Source organism: Gossypium arboreum, chromosome 11 (genome assembly GCF_025698485.1).
Source record: "Gossypium arboreum isolate Shixiya-1 chromosome 11, ASM2569848v2, whole genome shotgun sequence".
Taxonomy (NCBI): Eukaryota; Viridiplantae; Streptophyta; class Magnoliopsida; order Malvales; family Malvaceae; genus Gossypium; species Gossypium arboreum.
In genome coordinates this window covers 13,195,695-13,211,388 of record NC_069080.1, presented here as the reverse complement: position 1 = coordinate 13,211,388, position 15,694 = coordinate 13,195,695, and the positions used below count along the sequence as shown (strand labels likewise).

The 15,694-nt window shown below is 33.4% G+C and overlaps 1 protein-coding gene and 1 pseudogene across 1 annotated transcript; one reads left to right on the top strand and one right to left on the bottom strand.

Annotated features, from left to right (window-relative positions):
• Window positions 1–1,400: 1,400 nt before the first annotated feature.
• Window positions 1,401–3,516, top strand: LOC108473008 (zerumbone synthase). The gene is made up of 3 exons (XM_017774577.2): window positions 1,401–1,469; window positions 1,698–1,775; window positions 2,665–3,516. Exons 1-3 carry the CDS (start codon window positions 1,450–1,452, stop codon window positions 3,467–3,469), a joined length of 903 nt encoding a protein of 300 aa, XP_017630066.1. The 5' UTR covers window positions 1,401–1,449; the 3' UTR covers window positions 3,470–3,516.
• On the bottom strand, window positions 3,272–8,333 carry LOC108471459 (bifunctional 3-dehydroquinate dehydratase/shikimate dehydrogenase, chloroplastic-like; annotated as a pseudogene).
• Between the last annotated feature and the right edge of the window lie 7,361 nt (window positions 8,334–15,694).

The window sequence follows — 15,694 nt, the reverse complement described above, 5'->3', positions numbered from 1 at the left end:
GTTGGAACTTGCATCTCATTCTACTGCATTTAGATATAATCTCATATTCTGTTCGGCCTAGATGTGAACCTATCTATCAAATTCAAAGGGCTCGAGACAAGGCACAGTTGAGTTCAGAACATGCAGTTTCAGTGGCATTTACGAGATTCCTTAGAAATTCTTATTCTAATCCTGATAATTTTCGAACCCTGTCCGTGAAACTTGGATGTTAAAATGATTTTGGAACTCTTAAGTTGGTAGGGTGGGAAGAAGGGATAAAAAAATATGGAAGATGAAAAATATAATTTTTTTTTCGTAAGTGTGCTTGGTTAATAGTTGGATTTTAAAAAAGAAAATAAAATATTTGAAAAATATATAATTTTGTACTAACATATATTCTTTTATCATTTTTTTTATTCATCATTTCAATTGATTTTTATGTCATAAGATAAAAAATATTCTCTTCTGAAAGTTTATTTTTTATTCTCTTCTATCATCTTTAATTTTTCATTCAAACAAGTATATCTTAAGATCTCGTCTTCAAACAATTTCTTCGCTAAACGCAAACTTTTTTGCTTTCTTTGGTCAGTAGATGATGGACTCCTCTTGCTGAAGAAATCGGCTCTCCATGACCATACTGATGTCTCTAATGGAGCTCCTGTTAGCATTGTATTTTCCATAATGAAATCGAAATTATCATTTTCTGGAAATCTAATTTTTTTTTTAGATGATAGAAATTTAAACCGAAAAGGTGACAAAACAATGAAGTGGAGCTTTCTAGGAGAAGAGATAAATAGGATTTATATAAATTAATTTTCATCTTATATCAATGAGGGTATTTGGTTTAGTGGTATAATTCTCCCTTAGGTGCGAGTTCAGTTCTTTTTACTCAAAATTTTTTCATAGAAGAATGAAATTTTGACTTATTTTACTCTATGGATCATAGGCAGGACCTCGTAATAAAAATAAAATGGGGAGTTCCGAGAATACTTGGGCACCTAATCGGTAAAGCCCAAACAATCCTTCGTGAAGTTGAATTAATGTCAATGCAATGCTGTTGCTTATAAGCTGAGCTTCGATTGAAGCTTGTTTAATGTGAAAACTGCAGAAATATATAATTTGCAAACGATATTGAAAGGTGGAACTTCAAATACAACAAGGATTAGTACAATCTTTTATCATTCTGTGAGTTACATCCCTTTATTTTTTATAATAAAATTTTTGGGGTTAATTCTTTTGTCCAGTTAGCAGATGCTACCAACTTTGGTATTTAATAAAAATTTCTTTATAATTTTTAAAACAGGAAGAAGTCAAAAGAAGCAAAAGAAAACATTTCAGTAATCCCATGACAATATTACCCTTGCAATTTGACCAACCATATCTATTTAATTACCAAGGCCTCTTGGTTATAGTTTGCTCACCTTACTTTCCCCTTCGCTCTCAAACACCATAATTTCCCCTGATATAACCATGTTCAGGATTGGATCAAGGTTTGTTTCTTCATGTTTTTTTTTTCATTCGGAGTATTTGGTGTTCTTCTTCTTCTTTTGCGAATTCAAAGTCATTTTTTCAGTTACAGGTTCATATAAAAACGCAAACCCTGTTTATACAGCTCCTTCATTGGTTGGACTCTATGTTTTTAATATATATATATATGTTATGCATATATGTGGAGGTAGAAGTGCAGCTTATGTTTTGTTTTGGTATTTTGAAAACAGAAAAAATGTGCTGGTGTGTAGAGCTTCTTCACTTGCTCCTACCATTTTAAACAGGGAACTATCTACACAAACTGGAAGGTATGGCAAAGGTTTCCAATCCTTATTCTTTTTACATTTTATTTTTATTACGATGATTGTTTGTTATATAATCTTTATAGCATTGCATTTCCATGTTTCAAAAAAAACCTTGAGGAGTTATCCAGACACAAGCTGTGGAAGATGCCACCACACCATGTCCTCCCAAAATCTATTAAAAAATATATTTTTCTTATATTTCCAAAACTAAACAGATCACGTCAGAACTTTGGAAGATACCCCATGAGACGATTAGGCAGCTTTTGTTTTTTCTATACAAAATTCTCTCTTGTTGGTTTGTTAGTAAGAGGTTTGTTTTTGTTTTGTTCTTTTATAAGAGGTGTTTGTCACCCATCCTTTTTCGCCATTTGTATATTTCAACCAAATCCCACCTGGATGCCACTAATCCTACCACTACTTTCCAAGATTATTCATACAAAAATGATACTAAAATCTTAATTGCTTCCCCTGCAACTATTTTCTTGTAATTACTTTGCTTTCATGTATGGGACCCTTTTCCAAACTAAAACATTCCCAAGGGAGGGAATAGCTGCACAAGTCATTGAGGAGAGACTGAATGCATAAAATTAATAGCTTGGTCCCTCAACACACACTCTCATGGTTTTATCCCTAACTCTGAGGAGAGATTGAATGCGATTCTTGACTCGCTATAGAGTAATGCACCGTATAGATCCTTTATATGTTAGAGGTTTTAGATTCCATGTGCATTGCTCTGGGGCAATATCTTAGGCCACTCCCCCCAGTTTTTTTCTTTTTTTGATTTGTGTGATATCTGATGTTTTTAATTACACATAAAGTACTGTATTTAGTTTTTTTTCCCTGTAATCTGCTGTAATTAAAATATTTTCTTATTTGTATATTGCTATCAAAGGAAGCTAGAACGCAAAGTAGCATTAATCACTGGGGCAGCAAGCGGTATTGGAAAGGCAACTGCGGAAAAATTCATCAGTAATGGTGCCAAAGTTGTCATTGCCGATATAGAACACCATCGCGGCCAAGAAACTGCGAAACAACTCGGACCCAATGCCACCTTTATTCCCTGTGATGTAACAAAAGAATCGGATATCTCTGATGCTGTTGATTTTGTAATCTCCCAACACATGCAATTGGATGTGATGTACAACAATGCCGGGGTACCTTGCTACACTACTCCAAGCATCGCTGACCTTGACCTTGCTGTTTTCAACCAAGTCATTGACATCAACGTGCGAGGAGTCTTGGCCGGAATCAAACATGCCTCACGTGTGATGATCCCTCGTAGAGCTGGCTCCATTCTCTGCACGGCTAGTGTCACAGGAATCATGGGCGGACTAGCTCAACATACTTATAGCATTTCCAAGTCTGCTGTTATAGGAATTGTTAAGTCCACGGCAGCAGAGCTATGCCGGTATGGAATCCGCATCAACTGCATATCACCTTTTGCGGTTCCTACTCCTTTTACAATAAACGAGATGAGCCGGATTTATCCACACATCGACGCCGAGCAGCTTGCAAGAATGATACATAAACTTGGTGTGCTAGGCGAAGCAGCATTGGAACCAAGTGATGTTGCCGATGCTGCAGTCTATCTTGCATCAGATGATGCAAAGTATGTTAGTGGGCATAATTTGGTGGTAGATGGAGGTTTTACATCATTTAAGAGATTGGAATTCCCTGCACCAGGTCAGGTGTTGTAACATTATCGCTACTCAAAGGATATAAAATAAGATTCAGCTATATATAACCATTTACAATAGAAACTACTTACACAGATCATATAGTCATCCATAAGATGCATACAAAGCAAGGTACTTTATGTACCATATATATACATATTTGAGGAAATTAATGGGAACACCATAAAAACCAACAGAAGAAAAATACTGTCATTTTGAGCATTGGGTTACTGATTTCAGAATTGTTCTATTACTAGTTTTCTCATGAAGTCTTCAGGAGCTGCAAAGGATCATAAGTTTAGAAATAACGCAGTTATGCTGCTATTTCAGGCAATTTTAACCGGAAACGGGACAGGAGATGGAAGAAGAATGTAAAGTGCAATGTTGTAGAGGTAATTAAGGAAGATTATTATTATTACCTGAGCCACTGGTGAACAGCCTGAATTGGCCTAGAGCTTGCCTGACAAACATCTCAACACCACTCACAGTAGTGACTCCAACCTCTGCAGCTTCCTTCAAGAGTTGTGTGTTTCTCGGAGTGTAAACCACATCGAAAACCAAGTCATATCCTCTCAAAGCCTCCTGAAGAAAACATGAAAACATGAAGGATATGATGATGAATCATGAATGAATTTGAATTGTATAACGAAAAAGAGAGAAACACCTTTGAAACAGCACTTTGATGTGAATTTGGTTCCATTCCAATGGCAGATGCTTTTGCAAGGATCGCCCGTCTCCGGGCGGAACGTCTCTAAAGCTTCATACAGCAATGCTTCCCCAGAAACCTCATCAGCGAGGGCTTTTGCTCTCTCTGGACAAGAATCGTCATTAAAAGGATGTCAAAGCTCCACAGAAACAAAAAAAGGATTTGCATGAAGAGGAGACTGGTAACGTAATCTTTACTGTAATCGCGGTTGAAAATGATAATTCTGGCCCCTTTATATTTAGCACCGAAAGCTAGTACCCTTCCTGCATCTCCTGCTCCAATCAAAACAAATGTTCTTCCGGATATCAAGGAAGAAGTACTATGGGGCACTCCTTTGCTGCTAACGTTCCTTTCTGTCCATGCCAAGGAAATATGAATAAGCGACCTTTATCGTAACTGATTATCTCCGAAGCTCTATAGGCCGTACAATGGCCAGTGAAGTATGAAAGATACAATGTATCATGTACCTGTTAGTGCATCCTCTATAGCAGAGATAGCAGCTTCACAGTCTGTGTTATAAACAATTAGCTTCCCATCCATGGCCTCCTTACTATAGTGTTCACTGCTCCTATAGACTGATTCACAAACGATGTTGCATGCCGTCAGAATCTCCATTGGGACCAAGACATACCATAGATCAGCATTTTACCCATTTGTTTACCACAAATCTAAAGCCAATACAATGAGAAAATTTTTTGGACCTTTGCTATTGGATGGACCTCATCACAGCACCTGATTGCTGCTTCCTTATATGGGATTCCAACACTGCAAAGTTCAAGAATTGGAAAATGTTACTTATATCATACAGATCTGTACTGCTGCTCTTCATAGGTTAACATTTGTATATACCTGAAACCTGCAAAGTCAGAGCCTGAATAGGTTTCAAAGAACTCCTCAATATCATCAACAAGCATAGGAACGTAAATTCCATTATATCCCATATGTCTGAAGGTAGGGTTGTAAAGAATAGGGCCTTTACTATGAGCAACTGGATTCGAGACGAGACCGAAAACTTTCGTATCCGCATTTGTATATTCGAGCTTATAAACTTGTCTAAGACTGACAAGAGAAGGCAATCCAGGGACTGGTTTTCCTCCGAGAGATCCATATACTAAAAAAGCACCGAATTTTGGTCCTAACAGTTGGCTTATCAGACCACTGCTGCCAACTGCCATAGCAATCAATGGCACCTGGTGAAAAAAAGATTCATAGGTTTCACTCACCATTGAAGAGAGCATTCCTTATTCTAGTATGTCATATTGAAGTTGAATGCTGAGTACCTGACAATGAGTGAGAACTGTAAAGATTGGTGCTAAATCTGTAATATAATCAACACAGATATCAAGTTTTATAACATCTGCTCCTGTGGCCTGCATGCATGCAATTATATCGACAAGCTTTTCTACTGAAGGTCTCCCATCATTTACATAGTTGGATACAATGATTCTGGTATTTGAACGGTTGTGCAAATATTCTGCCATATTCACCTCACAAGTTAACTGGAAAAAATTTCCAATTCTGTCCACTCAATTGCATCGGAATTAAAACTTTCTTGTTCAACAAGTTATTACGCAACAAGATGGCTTATGGGTATATAATAAAATATTGAAATTTTATCATACGGTGCAGAACAAGCAATATGAATAGATGAATGATACCTCATAGTCCATTTCAACGAATTCAACATCTCAAGGTCCAGGATGATTTGAGCCTGTAAATCAAAATGTTAAACTTCTTTATTTTTTTTCTTTAAGGTAAAAGGACCTCTTTACCCTCTCAATTTTGATATTGAGCAAATTGACTCCTCCAAAAAAATTAAAGTAATCTAATCTTTATCAATTTCGAGAGTGAACAATTGACAAATAATTATATTTTTATTAGTATAATAACAAATTTAGCTCTTAAAATTTATACATTCTATCAATTTTGTTTTAGTTTAATAAATTTAACCCGTAACATTAAAACATTCTATCAATATTTACACAAAATATATAAAATATGAAAAATTAAATTTGATATTATACAAATCAAAATCAAATACAGAAAACACTAATATTATAAAATTGATAATAATCAATTTAATCTAACTTTGTAAAAAGAAAAAAAATTAAGCAAGTCGATATCAAAATTAAGAGTGAGCAGTTATCCTTGATGTTGAATGCGTTGTCTGTTTCAATGGGAAAGCCATCTTACTTAATATATTAGTTAGGTGGCATGTCTCATTCAACCTTAACCTTGTCCTTATTTCTTTGATTATATGTTGAAATATGTCCAGACAAGTCTTAAACTTACCGTTCCGTCAGTTTCTTTACTTGAAGGGCTAAATTGCATGTGCTATAATCATGGAGTTTCCTTTTTCCTTTTTAAAAAATTTCAACTTATATTCTGAGGATGATAAGTAGAATGTATGCATGTAAATAATTATATGAAACTGACATATCATTTCCGTTTATATCAATTATTAAAAATTTTAACCGTTTTGGTTTTTTTTTCGTAATCCTTAAAATTCCTATTTCCTCCCTTAGTTTTGAATTGCATACAGAGATTTCTTCTTTATTTTCTTAATATGGGTGCGTTTGAAAAGTAGAAAGGTAATTACACTCAACTTAAAAACATCCACAAACACATACATAATTACACTTAAATCTAATTATTAAGAGAGTTTGAAAATATTTTTAACAATTCACAATTTCTCTCAATTTTTTAAAATAATAATAAATAAAATCTCGGATGTAGAGTTAGGATAATGGATTATATTAAACTGTGATTCTATGTCATGCCCATTCCTTTTCCAATAGGAGAATGACAAATCAAATTTTTCTAACAGAAAATCAGGAGTAAAAATTTGATTTGTCATTCTTTTATTGGAAAGGGATAGGAATGGGTAGAATCATAGTTTCATACAATTTTTTCTATATAGGTAGAGGAGGTGCTAGGCATTTACCACTAAATTTAAAAATTGTTATTCTTTTTTTAAAATTATAATTTTTTAACCTCAAGTTGTGATTTATTAGTTAGGTTTTCATGTTCTTCATTAATGGTTTGAATTAAAATTTTCGTCATACCAAAAAAAAAAGTTTTTAATTAATTGAATGGTACAAGTATATTTGGTTATTTTAAAATTTAAAATTCAATTCTAGCTCTCCAAGATGGAAAGTTTATGGTTTAATCTTTAAAATTTATAAAATTTTATATAAATATAATGAGAAAATTACATTTTAACTCTTTAAAAAATCTATAATTCAAATTTAGCTCTCTGTTTTCTTCCCGTAAAAGTATCATAAAGATCCATATATTAAGAGTTAAATTGTATTTTACTCATTTTACTAAAAATAGACATATTAGTCCCTCGTACGATAGATTAAAAAGTAAATTGGTCATTTTTGTTAAAAATTCATTCAATATTATTGCTAAAAATTCAGTATAGTTGAAGGAATAACCAAACAATTAACATGACACGTATCTCATAATTGACGTACATAAATCAAATTTTAATAGTAAAATGGATAAAATTTTTAATAAAAAATTAATCTACTATTTAATCTAACGTATAAAATTAATTTACTCTAGTAAAAATAGTGAAAAAAGTGAAATGTATTTCAATTTCTATTATAAGAACTCGATAGTACTTTTAGCTGTTCTTCATTAGATTAGGTGATAACTTTTTATTGGTTAATTAAATATTTTATATATGGAGAAGCGCATATATTTCTTGCTGGTTTGTGTAGATATTAGAAAACCGCAACAAAGAGAGACACCATCCCATCGTGTGTTTGGATTTTTTGGGGTTTACATCTGGGGATATATATATATATATATATAGGTAAAGAAGATTTAGTTACCTGAAGGAGACAATAGCAGGAAGAGTTTTTCGTTCAAGAAGTTGGTCAACTACTTGATGAGAATGGTAAGGGGCTGCCATGGACGTATGCAAAGTTCCACAACATCTGCACCTTCAGCCTTTGCTTTCTCCATGGACGTACGCCACTATTTCTTCCAAGCTTTCACATTCCAACGGGGTGCACACCACCACATCGTTCTTCACGTCCATCCCAGATGAAATAAAAAACTTGCTAGCTAGCTAGAATGTCAGTTATGGCGTGTCCCTAAAATAGGCTACTAAACTTTGTAGGTGGAGGGAGGGCGGAATGTGTTTGGCATGCACAAGCAGCGTTTTTGGGGAGAAGAAATGAAACCGAAAAATGAAATATAAGCAGTAAACAGTGAGCATGTGTCACTGTCATTCTTTTTTTTTTGATGAAATGTGTCACTGTCATTCATTCATACATACATGGTCCCTTTTCCTTAACTCTGTGTGACTCGATTCCTTAGATCACGGAAGAACTTGCTAACCTGTCGGTGCTTGTGCTTTTTTCATTTATTAAGAAACAAGTATATATTATGCATTATCAATAAATTAAATTATGTGACACCAATAAAAATAAAATTGAATTGAATAAATTTTTTTATCACATGTCAACATTTAATTAATTAATAATATGTATAGTTATACATCATTAATATATCAAATAGAAATATTAAATAGATTAAAATATAGGGGCTAAATTGTTGATATATGTTGATTTTTTAAATTGACATTTTAGGCGGGTTTTTTAAAATTAGGAAAATAGATCGTTTTTGGAGAGAATAAAAGTGTCTTGCTGGGCGCGCTTTCACACTCTCTTCTCGATTTTTTTAAATTTTTTTAAAGTTAGGGTTTTTGTTAGGAATTAGGCTTTAAGATTTTAGGAGTGAAACTGTGAAAGTTTAGGGGTTGAGAATGTGATAATGCATCTCAAGACAAATACATTTCTTAGGTCATGTCGGGATAGGACCATTATCTCAGAAACCCATCTTATGGAAGTCAGGTTTCGGGGTGACAATTCTTGGTATAGTCACGGGTCAAAGTCTAAGTGCAGGTCCCAATCAACGGTCGTGATGCAGTTATGGGTTCGAGTATAACCAAGGGCCAATTGACGGTCATTATGTGGTCACGAGTTCAAGCTTTTTGGAGACCCACAAATGTTATTTGATATATACCATACATAAGATTGATGACATAATCATAGGAAAAAAATGAAGGGTTTTCCAATGTAATCAACATATTTTTTTTTCTTTATTTCTAGACAACGGGTATCTTTAACCTTTCATTTTTATTCGAAGGCTGACATCGAGGTGGACATAAGAGGGCTTTCAGGTGGAGAGCAGATGTTCAAGCATAATAGAGGTCAAACTCGGGTCGACGCTGCAACGATTGTAGTTATTAATGGGTTGTTTAATAACGACAACCGTTGTTACCCCGAAAGGAGCATCAATTTTACTGCACCGCAACAGTTGCTACCCACTTGAGAGTTCTCCTACGTCTACGATAGTGCCGAACTTCGAATAAGAAGGAGGTTAAAGATATTGACTGTGTGGAAATGAAAAAAAATTATGTCGATTATAACAGGAAGCCCTACAGTTTTTCCCTATGATTATGCCTTCAAACTTCTGTATGATATTATAAGGCAAAATCTCAAGGTATCCGAAAAGTTTGAGCTCATGCCAATATAATAACTGTCAGCTGGCTCCCTTGTTATACTTCGATCCATGACTTCTATAACACCCCTAGCCCCCAACCGTCACTAGAATAGGGTCACGAGGCATTACCAGACTTATACACTATCATTTATACAAAACCGAGTCATAAAATTTGCATTCCAATTCAATTCTTTTCAAATTTCACCCTAAAGTCAGTAATATGGGCCTATAGGGCCCAATACATGCTTTAGAAGTGGTTCGGGACTAAACTAGAAATTTTAGAAATTTTTCCTTGGAGATAAGGGCACACGCCAGTGTGGCCTGGGACATGGCCGTGTGGCCAGTCCGTGGGGATCACATGGTCGTGTGGCCAGCCGGTGTGGAATTCTGACTTGCAATTTCTTAAGTATCAGAGAGGCATATGGCCTGGGCACACGCCCATGTGGCTAGGCTGTGTGGTACACTGATTTTTCACCATTTTAAAGCCATTTTCACATGATTTTGACACACGACTGTGCTTGAAACCCGTGTTCTTCACACGACCAATACACACGGGCGTGTCTTTGTCCCATATACTATCCTGACTTCACATTTAAGGATGCAGGGGATACACGGTCATCTCACATGCCCGTGGGCTTACCACGTGTCACACACGGCCTAGACAAACCCCCGTGTGTCTACCCGTGTGGACGAAAATAAGCCATTTTAGGCCACTTTTCTCACCCTCTCATCTATTTCCTGCACTTAAACACAATTACACATTAATAGAATCCAACCAATCAACCATTTCAAGTCAAAACATGTATATTTCATTCTCAAACACAAAACATCACATTCAACTCACTTTGCATACTTAATCGTTCCTACAATTACATTATCAAATCAACCACTATACATGCCATATAAATTAAAAAGTTGTTTAACAAAATCTACCGGATTAAATTTGGATAGTGTGAACCTTGATGTAAATCCGATCCTCCGTTTGTATATAAATCAATCTACAAAACAAATAACATACACAAGTAAGCTTATAAAAAGCTTAGTAAGCTCATAGGCATAAAATATAAATCTTACCGAACATGGTACACAAACATATATATTTTAAGTTAACTAATTCATCCTGTAAATCAAAAATTCATTAATAAGCTCATTTGAATAATTTCCATGTTGCTATTCACAATTTAACTCCTTTGGGCCCATTTTTCATTCACTTCTATTGACAAATTAGGGAACAATAATGGAATTGAGTGCTTCACAATCATATTGCCATGGTAAAACCATGGACTTGCACATAATCACATATCACACGCCGAAGCCATAGCCCTGCCATGGTCTTACACGGATCACATAAACTACCGATGCCATATCCCAGATATGGTCTTATACGGAATCACATTATCACATTACACCGACACTATAGCCCATCTATGGTCTTATACGGGAACACGTATCACATTGTACCGATGTCATAGCCCAGCTATGGTCTTATATGGGTGCACATATCACATCTCTTCCGTCAATTCATCATGGTCATAAAATGAAAGCACTCAAAACCATTGTTCCAACTAATTTGTACTTTTAGTTAAACATTATTTAGTAATTAATACAATTTGATAGTATTCGTCTACAATAAGATACCTTAGCAATCATAAGATTTTCATAATAAAATATTGAAATTTTCCATATGAACTTACTTGAGCTAATTTGCAAAAGTTGTAGAAATTCAGGGATTATTCTTGCAATTTCTCCTTTCCATGATTCACTTCGTTTTCTTGATTTATAAATATAAAATCATTCATTCATTAGCATCTATTTCAATTCTATTCTACTTCACAATTTATACCCTTTAATTTTTGAAATTACACTATTACCCCAAACTTTTCAATTTTTAAAATTTAGTCCCTGCTCAAATTATTCATCAATTGAGCTAATTCTTCTCAATTAACACTTTATCAAGACATTATAAACTAATTCAAATCCTTTAACACTCAAAATTTCATCACAAAACCCTAATTTCAACAACTTTCACAATTAGATCCTAAAAATTGATTTCTATAAAAATCTCTTCATAAAATCATCATATAATAAAATTAAAACCTACATTCCATGATAAATCATCATAAACTTTCAGCACTTATTCATGGAAACTTTCAAAATTACCCATGAAATCAAAAACTAATGAATTAAACAAATGGACTTAGTTGTAAAAGTCTCAAAAACACAAAAATTACTAGAAATAATCAAGAATTGAGCTTACATGTAATACAAATATGAGAGACCAGCTTAAAAGAACCCTTCAATGGTGTTTTTTCTGGAGAGGATGAAGAAAAATGAAGAAAACTCTAGATTTACCTAATATATCATATTTTACAATTAAAATTTTTTACCCTATTTCCAATTTTGCCCCTTGTTCACACTTGATTTTTATTTTTCCTGCACACTCATGCTATCAACCCATCTAATTTGGGTCTATTTACATTTTAAATCCTTCTATTATAATCACTTAAGCTATTTAATCATATTTTATAGTTTTGTACTTTATTCAATTCAGTCCTTTTTCTTCAATTAACTATCAAAATGGTAAAATTTCTTAACGAAACTTTAATACTAACTTATTAACACTCCAAAAATATTTTTATAAATATTTATGGCTCGGTTTATAAATTTGAGGTCTCGATACCTCATTCTTATCTCATTTAACTATAAATTTCTTTTAATTCATAATTTCACTAATTTAAAAATATTTTTAAAACCACATTTAAATTTTTCTTACTAATATCTAAATTCACATGTCGGATTTAGTGATCTCAAATCACTATTCTGACACCACTGAAATTTGGGCCGTTACAACTCTCCCCCCTTAGGAAATTTCGTCATCAAAATTTCGTACCTGAAAACAAATACGGATATTATGATCTCATTGATTCCTCTGTTTCCCAGGTTACCTCCTCCAATCTATGTCAATGCCATAATACTTTTACTAACGGTACTCGTTTATTTCGTAGCTCTTTAACTTCTCGGGTTAGAATTTTCACTGGTTTCTCTGAATAAGTCATATCTGATTGTAGCTCTATCTCAGTATGAGGAATCACATGTGAAAGGTCTGATCTATACCGTCTTAACATATATACATGAAATACATTATGAATTTTCTCAAGTTCTGAAGACAAGGCCAATCTATAAGCAACTGGACCAATCCTCTCAATGACCTCATACAGCTCGAAAAATCGTGGACTAAGCTTTCCTTTTCTACCAAACAGTAGAGCTTTCTTCCACGGGAAAACTTTCACGAACACACGATCGCCCACATTGAACTCTATATCTCTTATTTCAAATCTGCATACGACTTCTGACGATCGGAAGCAGCTTTCAAACTTTCTCTAATAATCCAAACTTTCTCTTCAGTTTCTTGAATTAAATCCACTCCCACTAATTTCGATTCACTTAATTCTGACCAATACAATGGGGTTTTACACTTCCTTCCATACAGAGCTTCAAATGGTGCCATTTTGATACTAGCTTGATAACTATTATTATAAGCAAGTTCAGCTAAAGGTAAATACCTTTCCCGGCTACCACTGAACTCGAGTATACAGCACCTCAACATATCTTCCAAAATCTGAATCACTCGCTCTGATTGCCCGTTGGTCTGAGGATGAAAAGCTGTACTAAATTTTAACTTAGTGCCTAAAACTTCCTGTAGTTTACTCTAAAATCTTGAAGTAAACCTGGATCTCGATCAGAAATAATTGACGTTGGCACTCCATGTAGTCTTACAATTTCTGACACATATAATTCTGCTAATTTTTCAAGCGAAAAATCTGTTCTAACCGGAATAAAATACGCTGACTTAGTCAATCTGTCCACTATCACACAAATCGAATCTTTCTTCTTCAGAGTCACAAGCAACCCATATACAAAATCCATCATCACATGTTCCCACTTCCATTCTGGAATCATTATAGGCTGTAACAAACCCGAAGGCACTTGATGTTCTGCTTTTACCTGCTGACAAATCAAGCATTTCGCTACAAATTCACAAATTTCTTGCTTCATACCAGGCCACCAATACATTTTCTTCAAATCACAATACATCTTCATACTGCCCAGATGAATCGAGTACATGCTACTATGAGTTTCTGATAAAATGTCATTTTACAAATCTGGATTATTCGGAACACAAAGTCTATTGCGATAGTATAACATACCACTATCATCAATATAGTATTCTAAGTTCAAGTTGTTTTGAACCATTTGTCGTTTCAATACTAACTTTGGGTCTTCATCTTGTAACTCCCGAATTCGAGGAAAGAATACTGGTTTTGCCTTTAATTCTGCTACCACAGAACCATCTTCATTAACAGAAAAATGAGTATTTAATGCTTGAAGAGCAAATAATAACGATTTCCGACTAAGTGCATCTACCACTACATTTGCCTTTCCCGGATGGTAGTCAATAACAAGATCGTAATCTTTCAATAGCTCTAGCCATCGTTTCTGTCTCAAGTTCAGCTCTTTCTGCGACATTAAATACTTCAGACTTTTATGATCTGTGTAACTACCCATATTTCACAGGCACCGAAAAAGTGAGTTTAGGGCTTCCGTCTTAGGAAAATGAGTTCGTAAATATTTATAAAATAAAATAATTACGAAGTTAGTTGCAAGTTGAATTAGATTTTGATTAAGTGAATTTATTTTTAATTAGAAGTAATTAGTAGAAAGGACTAAATTGAATAGAGCATAAAATTTAATCATAGAATAGAGAAAGGATAAATGATTAAATTAGTAATTAAACTAAATTAGTGACATGTGTAAGTTAGAAAATAAATACATGTGTATTTAAATTATTAGTACAAATGTATATAATATATAAATTTACTTATAAATTAAGTAAAAGATATTTACTTATTATTATTATTATTATTATTATTATTATTATTATTATTATATTTTATCAACTAATTGAGATAATGACATATGTATGGTGATGAAATATTACATGTGTACATGTGTGTATAAATACACATGTAGTATTTTTATTTGTATTAATTAGAATATTTTATAATTAGTTATTAATTAAGTAGATAAAGAATAAATAAAATAAAGAAACAAAAGGAAAAGAGAAATAGTTACAGAGAAGAAACGAAATAGAAAGAAAGAAAGAAGAAAAGAAAAGAAAAAGGAGAAATTAGGGTTTGAAAGCTTGGAAGTTAAATTGGTAAGTCAATTAAGTTCATTTCTTAGTGATTTTGATGTTTTTGAAGTTCTAGAGTTGAATACTTTTGAATTTGTGTGAAAATATTGAAAGATGATAGACTTTTAAGTAGGGTTTATGTTGAACTAATGATGAAATTATGAGTTTAATTGATAGAAATTTTGATTTAAATTGATTAAAGGATTGAATTGTAAACAAGGTCATAAGTTTTGTATTGTAGGGACTCAATTGATAGAAATTCAAAATTATGGAAAAATGATGAAAGTTTGATGGTTATATTAAAGTTTTGATGGAAATTGAATAAGGAAATAATATGAATTATAAAAAGGAAGAAGATGAAAATAGTTAGGACAAATTTGGGATTTAGGTTAAAGTTGTATAGAAAGTTATTATTTTCTATAAAATAAGTGTGTTATTAATTAATTATAATTATGCTAATTTTTGTAGCAAACAAGGAAACCGAGACGTTGAATGCGAAGGGAAAGGAAAAAGTGATCGAGGAGTAGCTCGAGAAAATATCGGTTTGTACTACGTTAATTCAAGTTAGTTATTATTAAATGTTTACTTTCAATATATGTGCATGAAAATTGAAATTGAGGTAAGTAGTGATATTTGAATTGAATTAGAATTGGATTTGATTGATGAATGTATACATGTGTGAAATTGAATTGTATAATGATTTGTGGTGAATTGGAAATTGTGATTGAATTGTTATTGTGATGGATTTCAATTCGAATGATTATGATCAAATGAAAGTGAAAGTGATATGAATATGTGATTTCGATACCCTATTAACTAGTCGGGC